This window comes from Cucurbita pepo, chromosome LG03, assembly GCF_002806865.2.
Source record: "Cucurbita pepo subsp. pepo cultivar mu-cu-16 chromosome LG03, ASM280686v2, whole genome shotgun sequence".
Lineage (NCBI taxonomy): Eukaryota > Viridiplantae > Streptophyta > Magnoliopsida > Cucurbitales > Cucurbitaceae > Cucurbita > Cucurbita pepo.
This window is the reverse complement of record NC_036640.1, coordinates 5,851,148-5,867,422: the sequence shown is the minus strand read 5'-3', so window position 1 is coordinate 5,867,422 and position 16,275 is coordinate 5,851,148. Positions and strand designations below refer to the sequence as shown.

Genomic DNA, 16,275 nt, shown 5'->3' with positions numbered 1-16,275 from the left:
CAGCAGCTTCTCTCCCCCCTCAAAATTTACTCTACTTTTAGATAAGTATGCATTAAATTCATTTTTTAATTTATGTGCGTTTAATATTTTTTTTTTTTTTTTTTTTTTTTTTTTTTTTTTTTTTTTTTTTTTTTTTTTTTTTTTTTTTTTTTTTNTATTGGCAAGTGACCTTACTATTGACATAATTATATTTGATGTTGTGTGTTGACACGTGCCCTGTGGTTCTACATATGTCATATATTTGATATGTGTGAATTGTTTATGAATCGATATAACTATGATATGATAAGTATATGTTATGATATGTGAATGGTATGACAACTCTTACGGTATGATGTATTCAATGATATGTTTGAAATAGGATACGAGAAGGTTGCGATAAACGTAATGTAACGATATAACTAAGATATGTTCATGAAACGATATGGTTAGGTTATGTATAGAAAACGATATGGTTATGATAGCTTGATAAAACGATATGGTTATGTTATGTATAGAACACGATATAATTATGATAGATTGACAAAACGATATGTTTAAGATACGTTTTGGTAACGGTACGACGAGGATACGTTCATGAAACGATATGGTTAGGATACGTTTAGGAAATAATATGACTAAAGTATGCTCATGAAATGAATGACTTGTGGGTGCAGTTAGGGGTGGTCTCCAACTACCATCTAATCATGATCTTTTTCGAATGAGAGTGGGGTCCACATAGGTAAATGGGAACTTGATAGTTGAGAGTTGGTGCCTCAGGTCTAGAATGATGATGATGAAAGAGACTAGTAGAACAATGATTTGAGATATCTTAAAGAACCCAAGATGAACTTCAAGGATTGGGGTGCAAATAGGACCAAAAAACCAAAAGCTAATAACATCCGCTCTTTTAACCTAAGTTGAGTTTAAGTAGAACAAATAAACCTAGAAAGTAGTCGAGGAAGAACCTAAACTTGGGAATGAATTCCCAATTAAAAACGAACTAAGAATTACTAGCAAACTGCTTGTTAAGTATGTTTTATATATTCATTCCTGTTACTTCAACTTTCTTTTCCGATGAGGTATGATGGAGCAATCGAGGCAAAGGCGCACATGAATTGTAGGGCTATAAAGGTCGAAGGAGATTGATGTCTTGTATTTCTCATATTTTTTATGAACTCATTTGTTATGTATATTAAAAGCATTCGTCGTTAAAAGTGCATATCATTGCAAGCTGTCATTTGATTTGAGTGATTTGAGTATTATTTTAGTCGAATTTTGTTAAATGTAGACGCATTTTCAAATTTTAAATTTATATATATTTTTAAATATTTGATGTGAGTAAGTAACAAAATAGGAGGGAGGGAGATGAAAACAACCCAATATGTGACTTTATACCAAAAGAAAGTGAAAAAAGAAAGAAGCAAATGGTGGGATTCCACAACGATGGTGTGAACCCTTTTTATGAACCCTTGGTCTTAAAATTCATCCTCTTTTCCTTCCCCAACCATTTTGTGAACCCTTTTTATGTGTCCTTTTTGAAGGAGATTCCGTCGCCCAATTGGAGGTAAGCATCAAACCCACGGGCCCACAAACCTACGGCTGAGATCATCTGTTATATGGGAAACGAAAACACCTGATTCTCACGCCCTTTATCCTATTAAATTTCACTGAAAAAGCATAATTCCTAACGTGTGGCGGCCGTATGCATCACGCACTCCACTATCCTCCCACGTGTCGCCACGTCACCAAAAGCTACCCCAACTGGGTGCCACTTCTTCGCAAGTACAATTCAGAGCAGTGAGAAAGTAAGTCAAAGTTCGGATGTTGACGTTGAAAGACTGTTGGAAACTGGGGCAAAAATAATTGTTAATACTTTCTGCGGGGCCCACCGAGATCTTTTTTTTTTTTATTTTTTTTTTTTTTTTTTTCGGTGATTCGCAAATGGAGGGCTGATGATCAATCATTCACTATGTCTGGAAGATGGGGAAAACAAATTGAATACTCTTATCATTATTCTTTGCTTTTCTTTACTTTGAATGATTGATCCAAATTTATTCACCCAATTTTATTATATACAAATTTCTTAATTTTTATTTACATCAAATAAAATTCCACAATTTTATTGGTATTAGTAGATTATATTAAATTGGGTTAATTCACATATATACCCCCCTCATGTCATGCATTTATTCATCATCTGATTTGATGCTCATGCTTTTTATCACCATCCATCATATATTTTAAATTATTAATCTCAATAATAATAATATCCTAATAATTCAACTTTCATAATTCTTTTCAGCTTTCAAATATGTCCATCAAGATTGGAGAGCTTCCAGGATCTTCTTATCTTCTTTCTCGTTCCATTAATTTATTTTAAATTAAATTCTGTTTTTTTTTTTTTTTTTTTGATTGAACTGGTGTCACACAGAAACATTTTAGATAATTTTTAATTTTTAACTCAACCCATTTGTTCCTTTTTAAATTATCCATACTATGTATTATATTAATAACTAAAATCTAACCAAATTCAAATATAAAAAATAGGTTATAAATGTGATTTATTTTTAATTTTCTTAATAATTTGAAAATTAAGATAGGGTAAGGTTAGTCTGTAACTTTATTTTTTGAGTTAGTTGAAGCAATTGGACCGAATTTTCAGTTTTTATAAAACTCAATCCAATTCAAATCGAAAAAAATCTAACTCAACCTTAACGTCTATCATTTGGATTAGTTAGTTCGAGTTGGTCATGAACCGTCCTGATTATAATTGTATGGTATGGTGATGTATTGTAATGAAATTTAAGCATCCACTGGGTTAAGCCCAATATTATGGAGGGCCCATCCAACGAAAAAGATCTGACGATTATTCCATTATATGTATGGGCCAGGCCCAGGTCAAAGCTGCTCTTTAGATGGTTCACACAATTTGAGATATTTTGACCTTCCAACAGTACTCGAATTATGACTAAAATCACACGTGTCTTCGTTTAACTGGTCGTCTGCCAGAAAAAAATCACACTTCCATTTTTTTTTTTCAGAATTTGATATGTAGTAATTCTCTACACACGACTCACGTGCGTGTACATGGACCCTCAAGCAAGTTCGTATATGCATTCCATGGACCTGACCTTTCACTAGCAGTACACTCACTTTGTCGGTATACCAAGATAGGAAGAGAGCACACATAACATTATGGTTACATAATACCGTAACTTGACATCGTAGTATACGTGCGTACTAACTACAACAGAAAACTATCTCGATAGACGTGAACATACAATATGCATGAGGTCCTCCTAATTTAATATCATGACATGTATCTATGATGCAAGTTATACCGTCGTTCATTTCATACATTTCGTGTCATCTCGTAGTGTAGTGCATGGTATAACACTTTCTATAACATAGCACAATTCCATATGACATAAGGTATCAACATCACATTTCATAACATAATATATCTTATAATTACAACCTCTATAACATAACATATCTAGTTCTATAACATAACATGCTCACATCATAACAACAACATAATAAACACACATTAAATAATCACAAGACACGGTATGTGCAAAGGCCATAGGACACATGTCATTCATACTTCAAACAACTCAAAGAGTAAAGTCATGTGACTTAAGTCGAAATTACTAATTATTCTTAGTACTAGCTTAAATCTGCTACTCAAAGTCCAATTCAACTTTAAATCCATTTAAACTCGTAAAAATCATGATCAATATCATTGTCTCTCGCTGTTAGGAGGTACATAAAAGACAAACTAGAAGTGGTAAAGCCGAGTAGTTTAGCAGCAAATCCTATAAAAGTATTTACAAAGTTAACCAATTCCAACACATGTAGCTATCACCTCCCACTGTCTTCTAATCTAAACCAAAACCATACATTATTTCCTCCTCCCAAACACATCAAAAAGACAGAGTTCTGTTCATCATCCACAAAAATGCTTTCTTTTTCTTCTTCAATCATCACAATCCACCATTATAGGCACTCATTCTCTCCTTGCCAGCTCCAAACTATGTCCTTCAATGCAGGCCTCACATCCTTCTCACAAAACTTATTGTACTCCAATGTGTCCCCCGCCGACTTCGAGAACTCGACCACCGCCAGCTCCGGCGCTACCTCGTAAACCTCCATCGTCACCGCCAGCTTCCCTTTCCTCCCCTCCTCCTTGGCCTGCAGTCTCACCTTGAACTCCCTCTGATTAGTAGCCTTGAAGTTCAGCTTCTGCGCTAGAGACTGAAGCTTGGCTATAATGGCTGAAGCAGAGCATTTTGAAGTGAAAATTGAGGCTTGTTTCTTCTTGCTTTCAAACAAACTAGTCAAGTCAAAACCAGAGGACATTGTGGAGATGAACTCGAAGGCATTGTAGAAAGGAGGAGAAGATGACAACAACTTGGGATTCGCCAATTCAGAGATTTCACTGTTGAATTCATCTTTGTCATTGAATGAAAGTGGCTTTGTGAAGCCCTTTTGAAACCAAGAACTCTGCATTATCTCATCCATTGAAGCTCTCTTCTCAGGATCAACAACCAGAAGCTTGGACACCATTTCCTTAGCTTCTGAAGAAAACCAAGGAGGAAACTCAAACTCCGCCTTGAAAATCTTCCTATACAACTTCATCACATTATCAGCTTTAAATGGCAGAGACCCAGCAAGCAACACAAACAAAATCACTCCACAAGACCAAAGATCCGACTTAGCGCCCTCGTATCCCCTCTTTCTGAGCACCTCAGGAGCTACATACGCCGGTGTTCCACACCGTGTGTGAAGCAATCCGTCGATCCGGAGCTGCTCCGGCAGGGCGGAGAGACCAAAATCAGATACCTTCAAATTCCCATTCTCGTCGAGAAGGAGATTTTCAGGCTTCAAATCACGGTGAGAGACACCACGGCTGTGGCAAAAGTCCACGGCGGAGAGAAGCTGTTGAAAGTACTTTCTTCCTCCATCTTCAGTCAATTTTCCTTGTTGAGACAATTTAACAAACAGTTCGCCTCCATTAACGTATTCCATCACAAAATACACCTTGGATTTCGTGGCCATGACTTCTTTCAATTCCACTATATGGGGATGACGAACCAACCCCATGACAGAAATTTCTCGCCGGACTTGGTCAAGAAGTCCCTGTTTCTTTACCCTGTCCTTGAGGATGACTTTAATGGCGACAGTGTCGTGGGTGATCAAGTTTCTTCCATGGTAGACCTTCGCAAAGGTTCCTTTCCCCAATAGCCGACCCATTTCGTATTTTCCAAACAGAACATGCCTCGCGGGCGCCGCCTTACCCGCCATCTCAAATTTCTGTTGAACAAAGATTGGAATTAGAGGTTTGAATTGGAGGGGAAAAGAGGGGAAATAGAGAAGACCCAGAAGAGTAAACTTAGGATTTTGGAGGAAAACAGAAAGGGGGAGTGATTTGGGGTGTGAAAACAGAGCATTTTGGGCGGGAAATGAAGAGAAAAAGGGTGTGTTAGTGAGGTGTGGGCGAGAAGTGGGGAGAGATGGGATAATGAAAAGGATGATTATAAAGAAAGAGGAGAAGAATTGTTGAAAGAGTGGATGGAGTATTGAAGAACACGGTTTAAGTTGGTTGGTTTGTTTGTTTGTTTTGGGGGACTCTTAAGCAGTGGGCTATCACACAAATCACAATCGCCATATACAAATATCTACATTTTTGCTATTTCAATAATTGAGTATATCTTCTCCAATTAATGTTTCACACGTGGGCCCAAAAATATGTTCTCAATAATTCAGGTTTAGATTAGAGGGAGTATAAAATTTAAATGTATTTTTATTAATTTAATCTAAATAAACGACCGACCTCAACAATACAAATGCAAAGGACAAAGTAGCCCTATATTAATATGGTACGAATAACTATTTCATATATATTATTGAAATTATTACTATGCACTTTATGCTTACAATAAGGAGTAATATGCTATAATGTATAAAATAATAATAATAATAATAGAAATTGATGTAGTAGAAACGTTAGATGTTTGTTTGATTTGATTAAAAATAAAAATAAAGCATGTAATTTGAATAAAAACAATACCTTTGTTGAGTGACGGAGAGGTGTAGAACTTTGTTTTATCTTTTTTAGTTATTGGATTTGGTTTGCAGGATATAAAATTTTATATACAAGATGTTAGAGAGTATGAGTTAAATAGGACCATCTGAAGTTGAAACAAAATCTGTTCAGATTTGGTTTGAGATTGAGAGGGAGAAGTCTAGATAAGTCTAGATTTTATTTCTTTTACCATTTTTCTTTTTTTTTATTAAAAATATCTCCATCCTCAAAATTATTTATATACTTAATATAATTTTGATAAAAAAAAACTTTCCTATCAAAACCTAAATAAATAAATAACCATAAATTAAAGTGTTAGAATGAGAAATAGGAAGGTATTATCTTCTCATTCATATTCATGAGCTTAAATATGATACAAGCTACCAACTAATCCGTACACAAGAAGAAAATATAAAATAATTAAATATTAATAATAAAAAAATATATTTAAAAATTTGTATAAAAATCCACATAATATGACAAATAAATTTAAAATTTGAAGCGTAGAGGCAAAAACTTTTATTTAAACAAACTTTATTTATGAAAACATCATTTTGGCGCCAATTGTAATTTGACAAATTGGTGTAGCAAATTGTGGAAGTTGAACATTAAAAGTTTTGGATTTTGTTTGTATATCTCAATCATGCTTGTCTTATTAATCCTTCATTATTATTATCATTATCATTATTATTATTACTTCTTTTGAATCAAATGACACCACTTTTTTTTTTTTGTAATAAAGATCTTCAAAGTCTCCATCACTTCAAAAGTTTAAACAAATTAATGATTCTTTTTTTTTTAATAATAATTTTCACTCCACCTTCAAATTTCACAAATAGTTTTATGCATATATTTTGTTCAGACGTTGTGTTCTCCTTCCTTGTTCTCTTTACTCCGTATTATTTACAAAGAGGAGAAATTTTTGTATATTTTGATTATAGCCTTGGATTGCTCCTTAATATAAGAGGAGAAATTTCACAAATTGTTTCACTGTATTTTTTTTTTTTTTTTTTTTTTTTTTTTNCAAAGACAGAAATTGCAATAATTATTTAAGTCTAAAGTCCAATTCTTTTTAAATTAAAAAAATTTATGGTAAAAATTGATGAGAAGAAAAAAAAAATTGTTTTCTCTCCTAAATTTTAATAAAGTTTTTCTTTTAAAAAAATAAAGTTGAAACTCCTATCCCCTCATCCCTAAAAACTCTTGCTTCTAGTGCCAAAAGAAGAACAAAAAAAAAAAAGAAAAAGTTTGATTTGACAAATGTGTCATTAGATATTTTGAAGCCAAATTCAGATATTTATATAATAAACCAAACATAGATTAAAAATAAAAAAATAAATGAGATGAGAAAAATATGTGTATTTACTCCCTAAATTAAAAAAAGAAAAAAAAAATCTATTTCTTTTACCTTTCATAAATCTTTAAATTCCTTAGAGACTTTATAAATTTTTAATGATTTATAAGACAGAAAATAAAAAATAAGACCCAACAACCTGACCCTCGCCCCACTCACACAAACGACTAACCACCCACACACGCAATCCCAAAGCGCGACCCGCCAGTACCCGAGAGAAACGCGCGCGCTCCAGCCCTTATCAACGCTTGATGCGTGTCGGCTCCTTTGGCTCACTCGACTCCGTTAGCGGCTTGCTGGCTCCGCGGCTAAAATTCAAGCTATCTGGCTCGGTCTAGACAATTTGGCTCGCTTCCCTATACTATAGACCCTGTTACAGCTGAATTTGACCTTTTTTACCTTATTTAAACAATTAAGGTCTCTATAAGGCTATTTCCTTAGTTTGAATTAAATTAAATTAGAAACCCGACGTTATTAAGATTATTGAGCAAATATTCTAATAGGACGAAATGCCTCGACGATAATTAAAACAACTTCGAAGGAGGAAATCAAGCATTTAAGTTTAAGGAGACCGTCAGCTAAGGTCAACCATGTAAGTAGTCTTACTATCGGTAGGTTAGAAGTTGTGTTTTGTATAATGACACGTGCCCTATAGTCCTGCACATGTCATGTGTTTGATATGTATAAGATGCTTATGTTATGTTTGTGTTATGAAATGACTATGATATGATATGTTAATGATATGATACATGTTATGATATGATATACTTGACGATATTATACATGTTAGGATATGATTTGTGATATGATACGTGCATGATATAACATGGTATGTTGAAGGACATGTTGTGTACATGATATTACATAATATGATGAATGACGTGAATGATACACATATGTTTTTATATGATATACAACCCTGATATATGTTTTAGAAGCTATGTTATAAAAATGATATGATATGAAAGAAAATGGAAGGAGTTGTGTTACATGGTTTTGTAAATGAAAAATGTTGGGACCTCATGCATCAGGAAATTTTTCCATTTACGATGGATACGGATGCATACATTACGAAAAGAAAAATGTTCATTATGTTTATTATGACGCTACGACGGTCACTTTTTCTACAAGGTGACGGGCAATAGCACTAGAGAATGCTAGCCCAATCGAGGAAGGGGCATAGAAGGTGTACGAACCGACTGGTGGGTCCATATTCGCACAAATGGTTCGTGTGTAGAATAGTAAATACACATCTAATGATCGCTTAGGATAGTCACCTAAGGTTGTAAATGATAGGTCTCATTAATTCTTGCATGTATTTGCATCTAACCCTAATAGTGGGGTCACTTGATGAGTATTTCTTAAAATACTCAACCACGTGCTACTTTTATTTTCCTGGTAAAGGCAAGGCACCCCTGTATAGTTGGCGGCCGCATCGCAACTTTAAAGACCATGACACATGCATATGATAGTTATATTTAATTTAGTAGGCTATAGATTAGTATAGGTATTGTTGTTTTATTTTTCTTATGTTTATTTTAATTTATTATTTCTTTAAGAATGTATCAAAGACTTTATGTTAAACATATATGTCCACGACAATGTTTTAGAAAGATTTTTAAATGATTAATTCTGCATAAGAAATCATGTTATGAAAACGGTAGAAACTTTAGATTAGTAGAAAACTAAGGTCGTTACAGATTGGATGTGTAGTACTTCTCTAAACACGACCTACACGTTCGAGCATGGGCTCGCTTGGCGGGCTCGCACACCCTTTGGATTTACTCGTTGGGCTAGCTCTTCTAGGTTGTAGTCGAATGCTTAGAGGTACAGCGGCCGTCGTGCACCATGTCAAGCATGATGATCATCTCGTTCTCATAGTGTACGTGTTCATACTCATCATAATAAGAAAGTATTTTCATGCATGAGGTTCCTATACTTTTCATTTTAAACAAATCATGCACCACAACCGAATTAATTCCTTACATACCCTAGGCAACATGCATGCATAAGCTTTCATAAATTGTATCATTCATAACATTATTGTACATAATAAAACTTCTCATTTCCATACACATCGTAGCATGTCATACATTTCATTGTCAAACATATTCATGCCATAGACCATATGACATCTCATAACATAACATATCGCATCATCATAACATATCATACCAAACACATGACACGTGCAGGGGCCACCGAGCACGTGTCATCATACAAAAGAAACTCTTCCGACCATGTTGATAATAAGGTCACTTACTTTGATGACCTTAGTCGAAGTTCTATCTAACTTCAAATTAACTTTGCTTTTGTCAATCGAATTCGTTTCCACTTATGCCAAGGCATTATTAAAGACCTTTGAGTAAATAAGGTCAGATAAAAAAACATAGAAATCCGTACTAAAAACTAAAACCCAAGCAAAATATGAATTTTTCCAGCCGAAGTCGAGCCAAGCCGAGAGGGGACACGCGTCACGCACAAAATAATATTAATGGCTATTTTAGTCATTTATTAAATTCGAAATAATATTTAAATATATCAATCCATCATTTTTCCATTTTTCCAAATGTACAAATAAAATAAATTTGGTTATTCCTTCCGACATCCAAGGCTAAGCATCACAAGATATGGGCCAATTGGGCTCTCATTCATTCAGTGGGCCGATGTGTTTCACCCAACTACACTTACTGGGCCCTCGGTAAATGGGCCGATTGAACATTGGGTTTTTCTCAAGATCGTTGTTTCAACAAATTATTTTATTAAAAGTGTCCCACCTCCCTCAAATTTTCAGTTATATGTATGCTCAACTAAAAAATTACAAGCTCGTTAAAACATCGAGCATCGGAGTCCTCGAGTATCTTGGCAGTTCAATAAATTTTACCATTTTTTTTTAAAGTGTAATACGATAGTATTTCACTTTGATATTAAGTTATTTTCTCACCCAAAAATAATCGAATATTTAGGATTATGGAGAAAGTGAAAAGGAGGAGGAAATTTGTTTTTTTTTTTTTTTTTTTTTTTTTAAGGTTAGATATAATACACAAATTTCATTATCTAAGAGGACAATTGAACCAATTAAAGTAGAGAAATAATTATTTAAATTATTGATATAGTGTTTGAAACGTGACGTAATAAAATTTAAGAATATGGTTTTGAGAAGGTGAGTCTAGCCAACTGGAATGGGTAGGCTTACAGCCATACCCTTTGTTTCCAAAAGTCTCCCTCAATAATCTATTTTTAATTTAATTCAATATAATTATTTAAATAAGCAAAATCCAGTTTCCATTTATTGAAGAATTGGGTGGAAATAGGTGCAAATTGATTGGACCACCACCCAATTATTTATTAAATATTAAAAAAAGAAATGTTTAATTTATTTGTTTTGTTTGGTGGTGGTCAAGCCCATGGTCAAGATTTTTGAACGGTACGACGCCGTCCTCTCCAATTCAATTCCCTTTTACGTACCTTACCTTACCTTACTTTACCTTCCCTTACCTGGGTCACCTCCGCCCACCTTCCCTTTTGACTATTCTCTATCCTCTCCCTGTCCGATTCTTCCAATTTCCACACATCTTTTCTCCAACCTTTTCTTCTTTTTTTCCAAATTAATTTATTAAATTTACATTCATTTATTTATTATTATTATTATTGTTAATATGAAAGTCTCGGAATCATTATAAGTTTATAATCAAGAAATACTATCTTCATTAGTATGAGGTTTTTTTTGGAGAACCCCAAAACAAAATTATGAAAATTTACACTTAATATCATACAACTGTGGAAACACGCACGTACTTAAGTAGAATTCAATTTCCTAACGTTTCAAATAAAGACAATATAAGATGTGGTTTAAGATTTTTTTATTAAAAAAAATGTATGGGAATCCAAATAAGGTACGGAATTGAATGATTTTATTAAATGTCTTTTTGATGTGTGGTTTGTTTGTTTAAGACAAAAGGCATTATTATGTGGATTTGAAGGAATATAAAAGGCATCTTTTGAGGTCCAAAACACTTATTATAAAATGTCAAAATCTTGGATCATCTTTGGAAATGTCAATAAGGGTAGAATGATGCTGACTTTTTCTTATTAATTAAGTGCTCTCTTCCTAATTGGCTGGATCACTCATCCAAAGTTAGATCATCTTTGTAACGTAGGCTCTTATGATATAATTGACAACTTTGTATCGTTAAATTTAGGAGAGAGAATTAGAGTTCCAATCACACGCACACGTTCCCTGCTTCGATGTCTAGCTTTGCTATGGCATAAAATATCATCCGTGTTGTACTCTAGAATATTCTAGAGGACAAGATGCATTGTACAATGTTTTTGGGTAAGGTGGTAATGCCAAAGTCAAGATGACTTCATTTATGTTAATTAGAATAGTTTTGCAGAAAAATTGTTCTTCTAGAAGCACTCTAACACGTTGACCAGTTACCAAATTTAACTTCTTCTAGTGTACTTTGATTTTTCTAAATATTTAATTCTAATTTGACTTCCGCCTATTTTAACCCTTGGTAAATCATTTCAATTTTAACTCTTAGACTTTTAATGGATTTTAATTTGTACGTTAGTACTTATTTATTACTTTTTTTTTTAATAAAAAAAATAAAAGTTATCAAAATTTCGAATCATTTCAAATTAAGTTAGACCATCATTAAAAAAAAACCTAATGAACTCTTATGTTTCTCTCGCCTTTAGTATGATTAGTAGTAACAAAAAGTGTGAAGAAGATCCAAAAACATAAGAAGATTTATGGGGATGTCGGAGATGGAGGAGAAACATGCGAACCCTCTGACATCCACCCGCTCGAAAAAAAAATAAACAAAGAACAAGTCATAATAAACATTGTCGACCATTGACCGTCTTTGAAATTTAAAGGTGACACCAATGTTAGAGATACTGAGACAAAGATTTCGACATTGATGATTTTGGAAGCCCTTCATCCATTGTGTTAGACAAATTGAGTTCGAGACCAATAACAAATAAAAAATAACATCAAACTAATATAACAACCAAGTCAATAATGAAAATACTCTATTAAATTTTTTTTTATTTACTAAAACTCGATAAAATTGATAGGATAATACCTTGAAATTGTTAATGGAAATAACAACATAATTATGGGAGATGAGAAATTAAAAAAAAAAAAAAAAATCTATTCTAAAATTGAAAAATACTCTAATGAGCAAATTTATTTAGAATTAATAATAATAATAATAATAATAATAATAATAATAATAATAAATAGTTTTATATTATATAGCAATCACATGCTTTAGAAACCTTTCTAATTTGAAGTCAAAGTGGTGAGATTGAATTTCTTTTTTGTCAAAATATAAAGTTTAAATAATAAAATTGAAGTTTGGAGTTAAAAGTTTTTTTTTTTTTTCATTTTCATTAAAAGAAAAGGAAGGAAGGAAATGAAGTGGAAAGAATTATGAAGCGAGTGACGTGGCATAGAAACAGTCCAGTTGGGTGAACACGTCATATTATGCGTATGGATATGGATGAATATTGTGATTCCAAACGTGGAAGACTTTTTTTTTTTTTTTTTTTTTTTTTAAATAATAATTATTATCTCATGCATGACATCATTACGTGGTGCTTTGTTTTGACTGGTAAATCGATTATTTTAAATTATAAGTCTCCTGGGTCCCCTCAACTCAATCCCACGTGTTTCACTCTTCACTCTAATTCAGAATTTACGCTCACCCCCCTTCCATTTCCACCCAATCACATCATTCCACGTATACATTTCTCTTATTATTATTATTTCTAAGATTCATAAATGATTTTCATCCCATTTCAACTCTTTTAATTTTTTTTTTATTAAAGAAATAATGTAAAGAAAAAAAAAAGAAAAGAAAAAAAGAGTGAGAAAGGGTTCAATGGACTTAATTCTTAAAGTAAAAATTGTGGGCGTGAGGGATTAATTGGATTTGGTCAATTTCTCTAATTTTTCAGTCTTTGGGGGAAGTTCTTCCCACTTTTCTACATTTTCCACTTTCCTAATCTAACAAACCCATGTTTTATTTATTATTTTTTTTTTATAATAAAAAAAAATTCATACTGATTTTGTCACGAGACTCTAAATTTTTAATTTTATATCTAGTAGAGCGTTGAATAAAATATTATTGTATGTGCATTTAAAAAGATTTAAAGTTTAAAATATATTTGATAAATAAAATAAAGTGATATTTATTAATAATTAATTTCAAGGATGGAAAAAAATGGTAATCAAAATCAAGTGGCTAGATTGCTTTAAAGTGTTGAATAATATAATAAATAAATAAATAATTTTGACGGTGATGGAAATGGAAAATTAGGGCTTGTGAGTCAAAGTCAAGTCCAAGTCCTCCTTTTCCTTCTTACCGTATCAACCTCGCCATTTTCCACTCACACCACCTTAGGGCTATTATCGTCCTTTAACACTTATTCCATTTTTTAAAGGTCTCTATCATCGTACAATCATATTCAAATAATAAGGGAGCCATCTAGAATATACATATTCAATAACTAAGCTTCTAGATGCGAGATTTCTTTAGTGATTCTTTTAAGTTCATGAAGTATCGTTCTGTCTAGGTAAAAGTTATGAGTTCAAGCTCTATTAATCTCGATGGATCTATTTTTTTTTTTTTTTCCAAATAACATACCTAAGAAATGAGTAAAATATATTTTTTGATGTTTTCTAATATTTTATTTAACTTTTAAAATAAAAATTCTTAAAAGTTATAAAAAAAAGTCCACATTGGTAGACGGGTAGTTTCGCCTACCCTTCTCTTCTCTCTTCCCTTTCAAAATTTTGTTTGTTTGCGGTGATTATTAGTATTAAATAGTTAATTAAGATGTATTTAATAAAATAATTTGAATATTAATAAAAGTCAATTTTGTTTCTTAAAAAACAAATTTAAGAAAGGAAAGAGATTAATAGAGCACAAAATAAGCATTTATAAAACTTATTTTAAATCAAATTACTTTAGTTTTTTTCACCGTCGATGCTTTCAAATTACCAAAAAAATATAAAAAAAATTACAATTATCTTGCCCAATACTTTTATTTACTCTTTCTGTGTTAATTTTTTTTAATTACAATTATATGGTTTTCTTTTCTTCCATTAAAACATGGTAATAAAATTATTCTTTTAATTTATCTATATGCAATTAACAATAATTTAAAATTAGTTTCAAATTAACAATATTATTGTGTAAGTCTCGTGTTAAATGCGATTGCAGGTGTGGATGTCAAAATAAAATAAAATAAAATAAAATAAAATAAAAAAGTATATGGTGACGTGGCGATACCTTGTGCCCTAAAGCCGTGTGGAGATGTGTATTTTTTGTTTTTTATAAAGAAAAATATATATTGATTTTATTTTTAGAAAAAGAATTTTGATAAAATAAGGAGGCGTGGAAAATGCTTATAAAACGTGAGGAAGAGGATAAAGGCTCCACCTCCAGACCAGACAACAGCTGGGAACGGAGTATCTGGTCAACAGACATCTCCTTAATTTCATATTTTATTTTTCTCAATCTTTTTTCTTTCTCCAATTATTATTCTAATTCTTTTCCATGCGGTAAACCATAAATATATATTTTTTATTATTATTAGTTAATTAAGTAATATTAAATTTTAGTTTTTTTTCTTCTTTAAAATATTTAATTAAGATAATTATAGACAAAATCCCGTTTAAGTTTATGTTTCCTTGAGCCATTCTATGGCACTAACAATCCTATCGGAGTAAATTATTCTAAGTAGTATGATAAAGAGAGTAGTTAAAGAATAAATGGTCGTGGGACTTAATTTCATCGTTACAAAGAATATAAACGCTAAAAACATCAAAATACCGACAACTATACTGTTTAGAGCCATATCCGAAATATATTTAAAAAAAAAAACTAAATATTGTTGCTATATTTATTGTCAATTTTCAAGGCATAAAAAGCCCACAAAAACAAATACAACAAAAGTAAGATTGATTAAGATTTATTTTAAAAACTAAAATTGGATCTTTTTGTATGTCAATTTAAAAAAAAAAAACTAAAAAATTGAGTTGTTTGAAACAAACATCATAACATTGACCATATTATTAGTCAACTTCAAATGATTAAAAAAAAAAAAAAAAAAATGTCAACCTTTAAAATATATGAAATCAAAGGCATCCTAATTAACCAACGACTTAATTTCATCATAATTTCTAACTTTATTACAAATATATAACAAAAATCTCTTTATATTGCAGTTAGATGATAGAAAAACATCTCAAATTACTTTATTTAAAAAAAAATTAAAAAAAAAAAATTAAAAAACTACTTTTTTACTTTGAAACTTGACTTGGGTCTTTCAAAATACAAGTACAAAGAAAATAACAAAACATAAAAGCCTACAGGAAAGAGTANGCCTACAGGAAAGAGTATAGTAACAGTATCTTGTTCAGATCCAAAAACACGTTTTCGATAGATCTTGTCGATGTAATCTTTGGCTTTTCTTTCAATATCAAGTCANTTCCAAATGTGAAAACAATCTTACAAAACCAAACAATAAAAGCAAAGAAACCCATAAACAAGACATTGAATACAATCGTTTTTTTGAAAATGAACCAAGAAAATATTACAAGACACTAATTAAAAATTACTTAAAAGGATAAATGTTTATAACCATGATTTTAAAAAATTAAATGGTTATGAAAACTTTTTATCTTAAAATTTGTTAGAAGATTGTTGGGATGGAGTCCCACGTTTAATAATTTAGGAAATGACGATGAGTTTGTAAGTAAGGAAGGAAAGTATGCAGTAGTTTATACTCAGTTTGTGATTCCTGTAAAGGGCCCATTCTATCTTTATTACTA

The 16,275-nt window shown here is 31.7% G+C and overlaps 1 protein-coding gene across 1 annotated transcript; it reads right to left on the bottom strand.

Moving 5' to 3' along the window:
- Positions 1 to 3,677: 3,677 nt before the first annotated feature.
- Positions 3,678 to 5,602, bottom strand: LOC111791839 (CBL-interacting serine/threonine-protein kinase 25-like). The gene has a single exon (XM_023673334.1). The coding sequence runs from the start codon at positions 5,287 to 5,289 to the stop codon at positions 3,982 to 3,984; it is 1,308 nt and encodes a 435-aa protein (XP_023529102.1). The 5' UTR covers positions 5,290 to 5,602; the 3' UTR covers positions 3,678 to 3,981.
- Between the last annotated feature and the right edge of the window lie 10,673 nt (positions 5,603 to 16,275).

Excerpts from the sequence above, each read along its gene's own strand:
- LOC111791839 (XM_023673334.1), bottom strand. The coding sequence starts at position 5,289 with ATGGCGGGTAAGGCGGCGCCCGCGAGGCATGTTCTGTTTGGAAAATAC.